This window comes from Nycticebus coucang, chromosome 3 (assembly GCF_027406575.1).
Source record: "Nycticebus coucang isolate mNycCou1 chromosome 3, mNycCou1.pri, whole genome shotgun sequence".
Taxonomy (NCBI): Eukaryota; Metazoa; Chordata; class Mammalia; order Primates; family Lorisidae; genus Nycticebus; species Nycticebus coucang.
In genome coordinates, this window is record NC_069782.1 from 123741257 (window position 1) to 123758149 (window position 16893).

The following is a 16893-nucleotide window of genomic DNA, read 5'->3' on the forward strand; positions in this document are numbered from 1 at the left end:
CTGGGACTACAAGTGCCCACCACAACACCCGGCTATTTTTTTGTTGTTGTTGTTGTTTTAGTTGTCATTGTTGTTTGGCAGACCCGGGCCAGGTTCAAATCCCCCAGACCCTAGATGCTGAGCTAAGGCACCGAGCTTCTTTAAGTTATTCTTGACAGTGTACTTTGGAAAGTCTTTATGTATCTCCAGGGTTTGCTCATTCAGTTTAAGACCACCACTGTTTAGTTGGTTGAATCCTGTTAGCTTTCCATGCTAAGGAAATGGTTATAGATGCTTCTGGATAGAGCAAGCAGTTCTGGGTGAGTCTTGAGTGTTAACCTGTCTGATACAAACTTTCTCTTTTTAAGCAAGGAGGTAGCTATTATTTTGCCTGGATTGTATCTTCTGGCACTTACAGTGAACTGAGCCAATAGGGTAAGTGTATTATCAAAGTGGTAGTGAGAAAACATTTAAATTTCCTAATATCTCAGGAGGAGCCAGAAACTGGAGACCAAGAATCACATATTACTAGGAACTTTGTAAGCTTCATATCATTATTCCCATTTATTTTTTGTTATAGTTCTCTTTCTCTGTAGTTACTACCAATAAATCCTTCCAAATAAGAAAAGTCTGTATGTCTGCAAAGATAACAAAGAATGGGGAATCTGAGTAGATGACCTCTTCCATATCTTAGCCAGGTATAGAAGAAGAGAGAAAAACTTCAAATGACAGAAAGTGGATGGGTTACACGGGTGCTTCAACTGATAAAGTATTATTTCTTAACCCAAATGGTCCATTATAGGTGCCTTTATGTTGTTTGTGGTTTTTTTTTATTACTTACATTATTGTTTTGAACAACTTCAAGTGAATAGAAAAGTTGCAGTAATATTCCCCCTTTCAAAATCCAATCAGGGTCATGTGTGACGTTTAGTAGTTATATCTCTTTAGTCTCCTTAATCTAGTAAATTCTGTAGTAATCTGTACTTCCTCAGTCTTTCTACCTGTCATAAATGACATTTTTGAAGTGTTAAGCCTAGTTGTTTGCAGAATGAGGCTTAACTTGTATTTGTCTGATTATTTTTCTCATGATTAGATTCAAGTTAAACATTTTTGACAGGAATATCATATAAACAATGTGTCCTTTTCTCCAGGAAATCCAGTAAGGGGGTGGGGGGAAGTGTCCTTTTTACTGTATCACTCCAGGAGTTGGTTAAGTAATACAGAATGTTCAGAAGAATTTGACTCCAATAAAATTGAAGAAATTACTTTGTTTTTCTTGTTTCTTCCATATATGCATAAGAGTTATATTTGCTAAATCTGAAGAAGCTATAAATAGCTTTATACATATGCCTAAATAAAATTTATTAGTAATAAAATATTATCTCATTGCTTAAGTGGCAAGATTTCTAAAAATGATCTATAGGCTTGGTGCCTGTAGCTCACACAGCTAGGGTGCCAGCCACATACACCGGAGCTGGTGGATTCGAATCCCGCCCAGGCCCACCAAACAACAACGACAACTACAACAACAACAACAAAATAGCCGGGCGTTGTGGTGGGTGCCTGTAGTCTCAGCTACTTGGGAGGCTGAGGCAAGAGAATCACTTAAGCCCAAGAGTTTGAGGTTGCTTTGAGCTGCGATGCCATGGCGCTCTACCCAGGGTGACAGCTGAGACTCTGTCTCAAAAGAAAAAAAAATGGTGTATAAAATAATGATGTCACAATAAACAGCATCTTAGTCCTGGTGTGGTGGCTCATACTTGTAATCTTAGTGCTTTGGGAGGCTAAGGGGGGAGGATCACTTGAGCTCAGGAGTTTAAGACCAGTCTGAGCAAGAATGATACCCTATTTTTACTAAAAATGGAGAAAAATGAGCCATGTGTTGTGGCAGGTGCCTGTAGTCTCAGCTACAAGTGGGTAGGGGTGGGGGCTGAGTCAGGAGGATTGCTTGAACCCAGGAGTTTGAGGTTGCTGAGCTAGGCTGATGCCTGCGTAACAGAGTGAGACTGTCTCAACAACAACAAAGAAAACATAATAAACAGCATCTTAGAGTCAATTAAATATAGTTTTAATCCCTTCTACTTACTATTTGCTTTGCTACCATTCTATTGTAGATGGTTGGTTAACACTTTGCCCCTTTTATTTATTCAGCATATATTACGGTACTAAGAATATAATCGTGAACAGACATGGTCTATTAGTTTCCTATCATTGCTGTAACAAATTACTACAAACTTAGTGTATTCAAATAATACAGGTTTATTATCCTACTCATCTGGAGGTCAGAAGTCTGAAATAGATTTTAGTAGATTCAAGTCAAGGTATTGGCAGAGCTGTATTTCTTCTGGAGGTCTAAGAACCCATTTCCTTTCCTTTTCCATCTTCTCGACAGACTGCCTGTGTTCCTTGGCTCATGGCCTTCTATCTCCATCTTCAAAGTTAGCAATGTAGCGTCTTCATGTCCTTTTAACTCTATTGCCTCCCCCCCTTTCATTTATAAGTACCTTTGTGATAATTACTTCAGGCTCCTAGATAATTGAAGATAATCTTCCCATCTCAGGATCCTAAGTTAATCAAAACTGCAAAGTCCCCTTTGCACATACAGCAACATTTTTCACAGGTTCTGGGGAAAGGATTTATATTTGTGGAGTGTAATTATTATACCTACTCTAATCTTTAACCTCATGGAGCTTATATTCTAGAAAATCAAATAGGCAATTACTGTGGAGTCTGCAAGGGTGTTCAGAAGAAGCCAGAGAACTAGGATGAAAACAAGGAATAGTGGATCGCAGAAGTTAAAGGAATGCTGCTAAGAGGGTAGAATAGTGCCACGGGGTTTTACAACAAGTATTATTGGTCATGTTGGCAAGGGAAACTTCAAGATAGTATCGTAATGTAGTGAAATCCATATTGAAGTGTGTTAAAGTGTAAAAAGAGCTGAGAAAGTAGAGACTGTAGGCAGCCCATTTAAAATATTTGGCTGCGAAGAAGAAACAGAGGTATCACTATAGTTATTCTTAGTTGTCTCTCTGTGTAAGTCCATTATCCAAACCTCTATCAGAGTTAAGTGCTTGATGATTTTTTTTTAATTAAAGAAATGTACAGTAGCTATCAGTAACTCAGAAGCAAACATCTACACAGCTTAGCCTTTTACTCAAGGCCTTTCACAATATAAACACATCCTATTTTTTCTCATCTATCTCCTTTTATTCCCATCATAAATGATCTGGCTGAGCTGGTCCTATTGTTCCATTTCTGTATCTTTACTCATGCTTCTTTTCCATCTTAGAATGGTTTTTTCCTAATTTTTTCTCCTGCATTTCCAGCTTCCCACAACCTGTCCTTTCTTGGAATTTTTTTTTTTTTAATTATTTTTAGTTATTTTTATTTTTTGAGACAGAGTCTTACTGTGTCACCCGGGGTAGTGTGCTGTGGCATCACAGCTCACAGCAACCTTAAACCCTTGGGCTTAAGCAATTCTCTTTCGTCAGCCTCCCAAGTAGCTGGGACTACAGGGTGACTGCCACAATGCCCGGCTGTTTTTTTGTTGTAGTTGTCATTGTTTAGCAGGCCTGGGCTAGGCTCGAATCCACCAGCCCCGGTGTATGTGACTGGTACCCTAACCACGGAGCTAAGGGTGCCAAGCCCTTTCTTGGAATTTTAGCAGCACATCTCATAGATCTCTTTTATTCTTAATTCCTCATTTTTCACTCATATGTGTTATAGTAATGAAAACAATAACTTTATTTTCATTACACTTTGTGATTCTTATTGTATTTTTTAAAGAATTCAGACAGAGAAAATGAAAACTAGATAGGTAGTACATTGACATAGGCTTTTGTAGCAAGTAAAAGCTGATGTATTTAAAATTTTAAAAATTTTCCCTAATATTTTTTTAAACCACACCATGTGAACAAGAAATGTAAAATTGGCTCAGCGCCTATAGCTCAGCTGCTAGGGTGCCAGCCACGTACACCAGAGCGGGTGAGCTTGAACCCTCCTAGGCCTGCCAAACAACAGTAACAACTACAAAAAAAAAAAAAATAGCCAAGCACTGTGCTGGGCGCCTGTAGTCCCAGCTACTTGGAAGGCTGAGGCAAGAGAATCGCTTAAGCCCAAGAGTTTGAGGTTGCTGTGAGCTGTGATGCTACAGCACTCTACCTAGGGTAATAGCTGAGACTCTGTCTCAAAAAAAAAAAGAAAGAAAGAAATGTAAAATTAAGGAGATTTTATAATTATTAAGGGCTCTCTGTGTGTACCTTTGCTGGCAAGAAACAAAAGAAAGCCTGGTTAATTCTACTTTGTAGTGTCTCTTGGTAATTTTGGGGGGGAATACAACAAAATGTATGGAATTACTACTGTAAATCCATTTTGACCAACTTCTTTTCCCTTTGAAGGTCCAAGGGATGTCCTTCATTGCAGCAGTCCTCATTCTCAATTTGGAAGAGGCAGATGCCTTCATTGCATTTGCAAATCTCCTGAATAAGCCATGCCAGTTGGCCTTTTTTCGTGTGGATCATAGTATGGTATGAACATTTGGAATGGATAGTGTTTTCCTTTATGTTTTTATAGTCTGAATACCCTCTTAGAGTAAAAAGCAATAATGAGAAGACCAAGATTATTTGATCTAATACAAACTTTTTATTGTATTATAGTTTCTGAATGCTTCAAGAGTCAAAAAGGTGCTTAATTGGGCTGCACCTGTGGCTCAGTGGGTAGGGCGCCGCCCCCATATACCGAGGGTGGTGGGTTTGAACCCGGCCCCTGCCAAACAGCAACAAAAAATAACCGGACATTGTGGCAGGCGCCTGTAGTCCCAGCTACTCTGAGGCTGAGGCAAAAAAATCACCTAAGCCTAGGAGTTGGAGGTTGCTGTGAGCTGTGACATAATGGCACTCTATGGAGGGCGATAAAGTGAGACTCTTGTCTTTAAAGAAAAAAAGTGCTTAAATTAGCAAGATATTCTGTTAACATGTAAGGATTTAATTTCTTGATTTCTAGAGTTTACTCTTTCATAATTTTATTAATTTTTCTACCTATAGATGTTGAAATATTTTGCAGCTTTTGAAGTATTCTTTGAAGAAAATCTCTCCAAACTATTTCTTCATTTCAAGTCTTACAGTCTTACACCAGATATATACTTGATTGATTGGTAAGTCCTAATATACAGAAGATATAATAATGAAATGGAAATAAAGTACAATTTTTATGTTTTAGGAACTAGAATAAATCTCATGTACTGGATTATACATATAAAGAATCTTCCTTGCAAACAGAAAAACTTCCACATTTTTGTGGGAATGCATTTGATTCAGAGCACGGACTCTAGATTGGAATCAGAATCTCAAATCAGTTTTTATTTAGTTTTTCATCTGTAAAATGGAAATAATATCTATATTTTGAGTTGTAATGAAGGTGTTTTATACATTTTTTTTTTTTTTTTTTTTTTTTTTATTGTTGGGGATTCATTGAGGGTACAATAAGCCAGTTACACTGATTGCAATTGTTAGGTAAAGTCCCTCTTGCAATCATGTCTTGCCCCCATAAAGTGTGACACACACTAAGGCCCCACCCCCTCCCTCCATCCCTCTTTCTGCTTCCCCCCCATAACCTTAATTGTCATTAATTGTCCTCATATCAAGATTGAGTACATAGGATTCATGCTTCTCCATTCTTGTGATGCTTTACTAAGAATAATGTCTTCCACTTCCATCCAGGTTAATACGAAGGATGTAAAGTCTCCATTTTTTTTAATGGCTGAATAGTATTCCATGGTATACATATACCACAGCTTGTTAATCCATTCCTGGGTTGGTGGGCATTTAGGCTGTTTCCACATTTTGGCGATTGTAAATTGAGCTGCAATAAACAGTCTAGTACAAGTGTCCTTATGATAAAAGGATTTTTTTCCTTCTGGGTAGATGCCCAGTAATGGGATTGCAGGATCAAATGGGAGGTCTAGCTTGAGTGCTTTGAGGTTTCTCCATACTTCCTTCCAGAAAGGTTGTACTAGTTTGCAGTCCCACCAGCAGTGTAAAAGTGTTCCCTTCTCTCCACATCCACGCCAGCATCTGCAGTTTTGAGATTTTGTGATGTGGGCCATTCTCACCGGGGTTAGATGATATCTCAGGGATGTTTTGATTTGCATTTCTCTAATATATAGAGATGATGAACATTTTTTCATGTGTTTGTTAGCCATTCGTCTGTCGTCTTTAGAGAAAGTTCTGTTCATGTCTCTTGCCCATTGATATAAGGGATTGTTGGCTTTTTTCATGTGGATTAATTTGAGTTCTCTATAGATTCTGGTTATCAAGCTTTTGTCTGATTGAAAATATGCAAATATCCTTTCCCATTGTGTGGGTTGTCTCTTTGCTTTGGTTATTGTCTCCTTAGCTGTACAGAAGCTTTTCAGTTTAATGAAGTCCCATTTGTTTATTTTTGTTGTTGTTGCAATTGCCATGGCAGTCTTCTTCATGAAGTCTTCCCCCAGGCCAATATCTTCCAGTGTTTTTCCTATGGTTTCTTGGAGGATTTTTATTGTTTCATGCCTTAAATTTAAGTCCTTTATCCATCTTGAATCAATTTTTGTGAGTGGGGAAAGGTGTGGGTCCAGTTTCAGTCTTTTACATGTAGACATCCAGTTCTCCCAACACCATTTATTGAATAGGGAGTCTTTCCCCCAAGGTAAGTTCTTGTTTGGTTTATCGAAGATTAGGTGGTTGTAAGATGTTAGTTTCATTTCTTGGTGTTCAATTCGATTCCAAGTGTCTATGTCTCTGTTTTTGTGCCAGTACCATGCTGTCTTGACCACTATGGCTTTGTAGTACAGACTAAAATCTGGTATGCTGATGCCCCCAGCTTTATTTTTGTTACAGAGAACTGCCTTAGCTATACGGGTTTTTTTCCGGTTCCATACAAAACGCAGAATCATGTTTTCCAAATCTCGAAAGTACGATGTAGGTACTTTGATAGGAATGGCATTGAATAGGTAGATTGCTTTGGGAAGTATAGACATTTTAACTGTTGATTCTTCCCATCCATGAGCATGGTATGTTCTTCCATTTGTTAATATCCTCTGCTATTTCCTTTCTGAGGAGTTCATAGTTTTCTTTATAGAGGTAGAGGTCCTTCACCTCCTTCGTTAGGTATATTCCTAGGTATTTCATTTTCTTTGAAACTATGGTGAAGGGAGTTGTGTCCTTAATTAGCTTCTCATCTTGACTGTTATTGGTGTATACAAAGGCTACTGACTTGTGGACATTGATTTTATATCCTGAAACATTACTGTATTTTTTGATGACTTCTAGGAGTCTTGTGGTTGAGTCTTTGGGGTTCTCTAAGTATAAGATCATGTCGTCAGCAAAGAGGGAGAGTTTGACCTCCTCTGCTCCCATTTGGATTCCCTTTATTTCCTTGTCTTGCCTAATTGTATTGGCTAGAACTTCCAGCACCATGTTGAATAGTAAAGGTGACAGAGGACAACCTTGTCTGGTTCCAGTTCTAAGAGGAAAAGCTTTCAGTTTTACTCCATTCAGTAAAATATTGGCTGTGGGTTTGTCATAGATAGCTTCAATCAGTTTTAGAAATGTGCCACCTATGCCTATACTCTTCAGTGTTCTAATTAGAAAAGGATGCTGGATTTTATCAAATGCTTTTTCTGCATCTATTGAGAGGATCATGTGATCTTTATTTTTGCCTCTGTTAATATGGTGGATAACGTTTATGGACTTGCGTATGTTAAACCAGCCTTGCATCCCTTTTACACATTTTCTTAATCAATGCCTAGTAACTTGGTTTCAGAGTTAGTTGCTATTCCTTTATTACGCTGAACATAAGAGCTTATGATACTTGTGGTAGTGTTTCTTCACTGAGGGCTTTACATTGTTCCTTTTTATTTTGAGGCTTTGTCCAGCTTTCTGGCAAAAGAATGATGCCTATTTAGTTGCTAATGTCCTATCATTATCATTACAATTCAGGATCTTCTGTTTTAACTTGAAGGATTTGCTTGGCAAGCAGTAGCCAGTTCATTTTGGTGGGTGAGGCTCCAGGCCTTTTGCTCAGTGGGTAGGACGCTGGCCACTTGTACTGGGGCGAGTGGGTTTGAACCCTCCCAGGACTGCTAAACAACAATGACAACAACAGCAACAACAAAAAACAGCCAGGTGTTGTGGCAGGCGCCTGTAGTCCCAGCTACTTTGGAGGCTTAGGCAAGAGAATTGCTTAAGCCCAAGAGTTTGAGGTTGCTGTGAGCTGTGATGCATGGCACTCTACCGAGGGTGACATAGCAAAACTCTAAAAAAGAAAAAAAAAAAAATAGAATGGTGGGTGAATTTTGTGAAAGAAATGGATCTGCAGATAGGTATTGGCCTGCACGGTAATTTACTTACAATCCTAGCACTTTGGGAGGCCAATGCAGGAGAATCACTTAAGCCCAGGAGTCTGAGACCTGCCTGAGCAACATAATGAGACCCTGTCTCTACAAGAAATTTTAAAAAAATTATGAGGTGGGCAAATCACTTAAGCCAAAAATTTGGAGGCTTCAGGGAACTACGATCATGCCATTGCACTCCAGCCTGGTGACAGAGCAAGACCTTTTCTCTAATAAATAAATATTTTTTTGAAAATAAGATACGATATAGGCTGGGTGAGGTGGCTCACACCTGTAATCTTACAATTCTGAGAGGCTGAGGCGGGTGAATTGCCTGAGCTCAGGAGTTTGAGACCAGCCTGGGCAAGAGCAACACCCCATCTCTACTAAAAATAGAAGAACTAGCCAGGCATCGTGGCAGGTGGCTGTAGGCAAGCGGATCACCTGAACTCCAAAGTGTGAGGTTGCTGTGAGCTCTGACCCTACAGCACTCTACTCAGGATGATGGAGTGAGACTCTGACTTTAAAAAAAAAAAAAAAAAGGTTAAGAGTACATATGACATATGTAAACTTTAAATTTTAATCATTCAAAACTAGTGAGTTTCATGTAAATGATATTAAGCTTTAATAAAGAAATACTTTATTTTTTTGAGACAGAGTCTCATTATGTTTCCCTCAGTGGAGTGCTGTGGTGTCACAGGTCAGAGCAAACTCAAACTCCTGGGCTTAAGTGTTTTTCTTGCCTCAACTTCCTAGTAGCTGGGACTACAGGCACCCACCACAACACCCAGCTATTTTTTGCTGTGGTTGTCATTGTTTTTTTGTGTTTTTTTTAAGAGACAGAGTCTCATTTTATCGTCCTCAGTGGAGTACCATAGCGTCACAGCTCACAGCAACCTCCAACTCATGGGCTTAGGCCATTCTCTTGCCTCAGCCTCCTGAGTAGCTGGGACTACAGGTGCTCACCACAATGCCCAGCTATTTTTTCATTGCAATTTGGCCAGGGCTGGGATTGAACCCACCACCCTTGGTATATGGGGCTGGCGCCCTACCCACTGAGCCACAGGCGCTGCCTGTGGTTGTCATTGTTGTTTAGCTGGTCCGGGCTGGGTTTGAACCCTCCAGCTTCCCTGTACATGGCTGGCACCATAACCACTGTGCTACAGGTGCCAAGCCTAGAAATATTATATTTTCTATATTAAATCATACCCATATACCTAAAGAGGTGCCATTCTTTTGCTAGAAAGCTAGACAAAGCCTCAAAATAAAAAGAAACAATATAAAGCCCTCAGTAAAGAAGCACTATCACAAGTAACATAAGCTCTTATGTTCAGCATAATAAAGAAACAGCAACTAACTCTGACACAAAGTACATTTCATATAAATGATATTAAACTTTAATGTAGAAAAATAATGACATCGATCAAATATGTCTTCCTACTTGTTTGGGCTTTCTTTTATTTAAAAAAAAAATTTTTTTTTTTTTTTTTTTTTTGAGACAGAGTCTCACTTTGTTGCTGTGCTCCCCCCTCTCCTCTCCAGTGCGGTGGCATCATAGCTCACAGCAACCTCAAACTCCTGGGCTAAAGCAATTCTCTTCTCTCAGCCTCCCAAGTAGCTGGGACTACAGGTGCCTGCCACAATGCCCAGCTATTTTTAGAGGCGAAGTCTTTCTCCGGCTCAGGCTGGTCTCAAACCTGTGAACTCAGGCATTCCACCCACCTTGGCCTCCCAGAGTGCATTAGAATTCAGGTGTGAGCCACTGCCCCTGGCCTAAATATGGGTTTTATAATTTAAGAAATAAAAATGGACTTTAACCACCTCTGTTGAGCTTATTATATACAAATCCCAGAATCATTTTCATAAGATAGGAATGATTAAGTGGCAGTACTAAAGGGTTTTATTTTTCGTTCCCTTCCTCGAATTCCATCAGCTGTACTTCAAATAAACACACAGTGTAAAAAACTGTACCTTTTTTGCCAAGGCAATTTCAAGACAAGTCCTCTAGCACCTATTCTTTCCACTTCCCCAACCAGAATGCCTCCCACAGCATCACTGGATAAAGAATTACATGGTCAGGGTGGCGCCTGTGGCTCAGTGAGTAGGGTGCCGGCCCCATATACTGAGAGTGACGGGTTCAAACCCTGCCCTGGCCAAACTGCAACAAAAAAATAGCTGGGTGTTGTGGCGGGCACCTGTAGTCCCAGCTACTCGGGAGGCTGAGGCAACAGAATTGCCTAAGCCCAGGAGTTGGAGGTTGCTGTGAGCTGTGGGATGCCACGGCACTCTACCAAGGATGATAAAGTGAGACTCTACAAAAAAAAAAAGAGAGAGAGAGAGAAAGAATTACATGATCAGACGTTGTCAGAAAGAATGGAAAAACCCATTTTGGTGATTCTGTTGGAAAGTATACATGCTTCAAAAGGAGGAGTAAGTAAAGCTTAGAAGAGGGGGAAAAACAAAAAATGGATATTTGTGGAAAGGGAAGAGAAAAGAGAGGTCAGATTTAATGGGTTAGTATTAGATTACTAAACAATGGTACTTGAGTTTGTTATACAATAACTTGTACTGAGCATTTCTTATATGCCAAACACTGTTCTAAACTCTTTATTAACTGCTTTAATTTTCAAAACAATCCTGAGAGGTAGGTAATATTATCTTTAGTTTATTAATGAAGAAGCTGAGGCATAGTGAGGATCAGTGTCTTGCTCAATAAGCGACAAGTTCAAACTCAGGCATTCTGGTTTCAGAGCCCATACCCATAACTACTAGGTTGTTCTGCTACTCTAGTTTGTATTAGGCTTTTCCTCTGTGTAAGGTTGTAAATTCACTTAATTTTGCTATTTATTAGTTTTCTCAGTACCTAAATTTGAGGGAAGAAGCCACAGTTTATTTGCCTTTTTATCCCAAATTAAGCACTGTTTGTTTCCTATAGAAATGCTGAGTAAATGAATCAGTGAATGAAAAATTTCAATGACCATTTCCCCCCTATTTTTAGGATCTTCACACTATATAGCAAATCACTACCACTTGATCTGGCCTGTCGAGTCTGGGATGTATTTTGCAGAGATGGGGAAGAATTTTTATTTAGGACTGGATTAGGAATCCTTCGATTATATGAAGATATTCTCCTACAGATGGACTTCATTCATATAGCACAGTTTCTAACTAAATTACCAGAAGATATCACATCAGAAAAGCTATTCAGCTGTATTGCAGCCATTCAGATGCAGAATAGCACCAAAAAATGGACTCAGGTAGAGTGGCATTTTTCTGTTGGTAATAAATGTATTAAAGTAATTAGTTGCTTCTTATAAAAATGTTATATACAGGGTGGCCATAAAGTTCATGTGCATTTTTGGCTCAGCGCCAGTAGCTCAGTGGCTAGGGCGCCAGCCACGTACACCGGAGGTGGCAGGTTCGAACCTAGCCCGGGCCTGCCAAATAAGGACAACTACAACCAAAAAATAGCCAGTGTTGTGGCCGGCGCCTGTAGTCCCAGCTACTTGGGAGGCTGAGGCAAGAGAATCACTTGAGCCCAAGAGTTTGAGGTTGCCGTGAGCTATAATGCCATGGCACTCTTCTGAGGGTGACATAGTGAGACTCTATCTCAAAAAAAAAAAAAAAAGTTCATGTACATTTTTAAAAAATAGATAACTATTTTAAATTGCACACAAATTTTATGGCTGCCTTGTGTTTTTGTACCTTGATGTCTGAATAATGAAAAAATGCTGTGCATTTTTCAAATGTAATGCTTAAATTAAAAAACATGTATCTTTAAAAAAAACCTTTGATTTCAAAAAGCCAGAGTTTGAAACAGATTGCACCCTTCTCAACTATGTAAACCTAGGGCTTTATTTTTGTATAAGGTCAGTAATATTTTTGTATAAGGTCAGTAATAGTTTAGTGAAGTACAACCACAATAGTCATTTATTTGCCAGAGCAGTTATTACTTCAGTATTTGAAATAAATAGCATTTTTTGTTAAGATATACAAGTATAAGTTTACTTTATATTAGAGAGAGGGAAGTGAGCAGAGAGCAAGGGAGTAGGAGAGAAGGGAGGGGTGAGAGGTAGGAAGAAGCAAGAGAAGGGTGTGGCACCCAAAGAAAGAAGGGAAGAATACCTACCTGGACAGTAGTTTTAATAATAAATACCTGCTCTGTACTAAGGATATGCAGTAGAAAGAATAGATAATGTATGATCTTGGCTTTTATATGCTTAATCTTATTAGGGAAAACATGAGCAGTCTAAGTGAAGTGACATAAAAGACATCCCTTAATCCATGAACAACAGAATTGGCATTTGTTGCTTATGAAATGAGATGTAGGAATATTCATCAAAAAAAGTCTTGTTTTCAAATAGTAATTTTAGAGTATTTAGCAAATGATGACATTTAATCATAGTCTAGAAAATTGGATTTAAAAGAATAAGAGGACTTGAAAAAGGCAGTCTTTCAAGGGGCAGGGCTAAGTATACTAAAATTTTTTCATTTTTATAACTATAGTTATTTAAATGTCTTTTCTTTTCCTTTTTGAGACAGAGTGTCACTTTGTCAGCCTTGGTAGAGTGCCGTAGCGTCACAGCTCACAGCAACCTCAAATTCTTGGGCTCAAGCAATTCTTTTGCCTCAGCCTCCTGAGTAGCTAGGACTACAGGTGCCCACCACAATGCCTGGCTACTTTTAGCAGTGAGGTCTCGCTCTGGCTCAGGGTGCTTTTATACTTGTGAGCTCAAGCAATCCACCTGCCTCTGGCTCCCAGAGTGCCAGCATTACAGGCGTGAGCCACCGCCTGGCCTTACTTAAATGTCTTTAATGGGCCTACTGAGGTGGCTCACGCCTGTAATCCTTCCACTCTGGGAAGCTAAGGCAGGTGGACAGGTTGAGTTCACAAGTTTGAGACCAGCCTGGGCAAAAAAGTGAGATCCCCATGTCTACTAAAATAGAAAAACTAAGGCAAGAGGATTGCTTGAGTCTAAGAGTTAGAGGTTGCTGTGAGCTATGATGCCAGGGCACTCTACCCAGGGCAACAGCTTGAGAGTCTGTCTCAAAAAAAAAAAAAAAAACCCTTTAATGTAGGTGGTAGTTTTGAGGATTAATCTCTATTTTATATAATTTCCAGGTCTTTGCATCAGTAATGAAGGATATTAAAGAAGGAGACAAGAACAGTCCTGCTCTAAAAAGCTAATCTTCAAAACTGACTGAAATATAAAAAAAGTTTTTGAGAAAGAAGTTTTTTGTTTCCTTTGTAAAAGGCATGGAAGAAAATGTTGGAGAAATCTTAGAAGTGAGAACATACACTCCTATCTTGTAACCTACAAATTTGTACCCTCATATTAATTTGAAATAAATAATAAATAAATAAAAATAACAAGAATTATTTTAAAATAAAAATCAAAAATAAAATGTTGGAGAAATCAAGAGGTGGAAACTGCCAATTTAAAATTCCATGGCTGGGCGGTGCCTGTGGCTCAAAGGAGTAGGGCACCGGCCCCATATGCCAGAGGTGGCGGGTTCAAACCCAGCCCCGGCAAAAAACTGCAAAAAAAAAAAAAATTCCATGGCTGAAGTAAATGAAAATAACTTATTGACAGTATTAATAAAAAAGTATTTTATAAGGAGAGCCATTTTTCAAAGGAAAAAACTTAAATGGCTTATTGATACTCCATAATTTGGAGTGAACAGTTTAATGCAATAAATTTTTTAAATAGTTTTAGAGATACTTCAGATTTTTACATCTTTTCTTTTGTAACAATTACCACAAGACATTTTGGAGGTTACAGTAGGATTGTTAAATACTTTGACTTCCAAAATACTTTATTACAGATATTATATTATCTCCAGTTCCGACCTTTTGAAGACATTGTAAACCAACAATAAGCAACTGTGGTTGTAAATTATTTAAGTCACTGGGATGCTTGTCTTCATTCATAGGTTGGGGCAAATTTGGGTTGTCTGAGAACTAGAAATATTGGTGGAAGATTGTGTGTTTGTTTAGGTATTTTTCCACAATACTATGTCTATTTGTTTTTGAAGGGAATTTTTTCTCTTCCTTAAGGAATTCCTATCATTCAAAAGAGTTTTAGCTTTTCTGGTTCTATTCTAACAAATTGTTCATCTAGTAATTTAACATTAAGAGCACTAAATCACTTGTAAAAGGAAAGTTCTTTGCACTTTAGTGGAATGAAGACTTGATTTTGGGAGTACATCCAAAAATATAAATGAGGTTCTTTCACTGGTAAGAGCGAAAGAACTCCTGAGAGTTCTTAAATAGCATGCCATTTGGGGAAGCTTTAAATTTTTTAGTTAAAATTCCTCCATCTCTAGAAACAATATTTGTTGACTCCAGTTTGAAATTTGAAATCTTAATATATAGCTAAGTCTGTGACTTGTAAAACACTATGCATAATTTTTTCTAATCAATGGAAATAAGAGTAAAAGAAAAAGGTAAAGTTAACTTTTTTTCTGAATCTAACTGATAGCATTGTGGATAAAGAAATTATTAATCACAGGGAAATTGGCATTAAAGTTATTATAATATGTTTACTTTTTGAACTTAAATCACTTGAGTATTATGAGAGATACCTGTATAACATGCCATTTTGTTAATAATAGATTTAAAGTGTGTTTTAATGTTGCAGTTTGATTTGAAACAACATTTAAGAACACTATTTCTGCTAATGATATACCGTCTTCAAACTAATAAGGCCAAGATCCTTGTTAGTGTAGTGACTTGTTAGGAGTGTGGGACCAGAGGTTCCCATATATTTTTACCACATGGATCATTCTAGCCTAAGGACTACTAGTGGAACCCTCAAAAGGTTAACTCCTACTTAGGGGTTTGGTTAGTGGAAACTAGTGGTATAATAAAATATTGAGAGAGTGTCCACTGTCTTAAGAAGTTTTAGAATGACCTTTTAACTCTGGTAACTCCTTCTTTGGTGTTGGTGTTCCTGATAGAGGGAATGTAACCTCTGGTGGTAATTTCATTGAGGTTATTACTACCTGCCTAAATTTAACCTTTTATGTATTTGTTTCCTGAGTTAGTGTATTTTTTTCTCATTTTTTTATTGTACAGTTTCTTTACTTTTCAAGTATAAATGTATATATAAAATGTAAATATAGGAAATTCACTAAAAACCACTTGTAATGATTACTATGTAAATAAAATGTAAGCAGATTACTTGAAGTGAGTTTTTATTACTTTGGGGAAATCTGGTTTATTTAACCACATCTTGAGAAAGGAATACTATTTTTGTTGGCCAAATTTGTCTTCCATGGGGTGCACAAGGCCTTCAGCCCCTTGTGACTGGCAATACTGGCAGCTAAAATATTAATGTTACAGTCTGCCTTCCCTTGAACCTGGTCTACAAGCAGTATGTATTCATGTGGTTCAATGTATGACAGGTTTTTTTTTTGGTTGTTAAAGCATATGTATTTTTTTTTGCAATTTTTGGCCGGGGCCGAGTTTGAACCTGGCACCTCCAGTATATGGGGTTGGCACCCTACTCTTTGAGCCACAGGAGCCACCCAAAGCATATTTTCAATTAAAAACAACTTCCATGGCGGAGTCCGTAGCTCAGTGGGTAGGGCGCTGGTCACACAAACTGGGGCTGGTGGGTTCGAACCTGGCCCGCGCCTGCTGAACAACAATGACAAGTAGAACACAAAATAGCCAGGCGCCGTGGAGGGCACCTGTAATCCCAGCTACTTCGAAGGTTGAAGCAAGAGAATCACTTAAAACCCGAGTTTGAGGTTGTTGTGAGCTGTGACACCATGGCACTCTACCAAGAGCAACATAGTGAGACTCTGTCTAACAAACAAACAAAAAAAAATTAAGGTAAAATCACTTTTGTATTATTGCAATGTGTTTGAAAAATCATTTTTGTAATAAAAATGTAAATGACAGCAGGCAGAGTGCAGTGGCTCACATCTGTAATCTTGGCTCTTTGGGAGAGGCCGAGGTGGGAGGATACAGCAATTATGAATTGGGCTGCAGTAAACATTCTGGTACAAATATCTTTGTTATAATGTGATTTTTGGTCTTCTGGATATATACTTAGTGGAGGAATTGTAGGATCGAATGGCACGTCTATTTTTAGATCTCTAAGTGTTCTCCAAACATTTTCCCAAAAGGAATGTATTAGTTTGCATTCCCACCACCAATGTAGAAGTGTTCCCTTTTTTCCACATCCACACCAACATTTATGGTTTGGGGATTTTGTGATGTGGGCTAATCTTACTGGAGTTAGATGATATCTCAAAGTAGTTTTGATTTGCATTTCTCTGATGATTAAGGATGATGAGCATTTTTTCATATATCTGTATGCCATGCCCCTGTCTTCTTCATAGAAGTTTCTCTTCAAGTCCCTTGCTCAGCCTGAAATATGATCACTTGCTCTTTTCTTGCTAATATGTTTGAGTTCTCTGTGGATTCTGGTTATTAAACCTTTGTCAGAGACATAACTTGCAAATATCTTCTCCCATTCTGTCTGCTTGCAGACTGTGTTCTTGGCTGTGCAGAAGCTTTTTAGTTTGATCAGGTC

The 16893-nt window shown here is 38.4% G+C and overlaps 1 protein-coding gene across 2 annotated transcripts in view; it reads left to right on the top strand.

Moving 5' to 3' along the window:
* Positions 1-15522, top strand: part of TBC1D12 (TBC1 domain family member 12) — a 116721-nt gene extending 101199 nt beyond the window's left edge. For both annotated transcript variants that reach the window (XM_053585230.1, XM_053585231.1), the window contains 4 exons: positions 4377-4505; positions 5022-5131; positions 11346-11604; positions 13470-15522. In XM_053585230.1, coding sequence (XP_053441205.1) covers positions 4377-4505; positions 5022-5131; positions 11346-11604; positions 13470-13535 — 564 coding nt within the window. In that variant the 3' untranslated portion in view covers positions 13536-15522. The remainder of the gene's footprint in view (positions 1-4376; positions 4506-5021; positions 5132-11345; positions 11605-13469) is intronic.
* The last annotated feature ends 1371 nt before the right edge of the window (positions 15523-16893 follow it).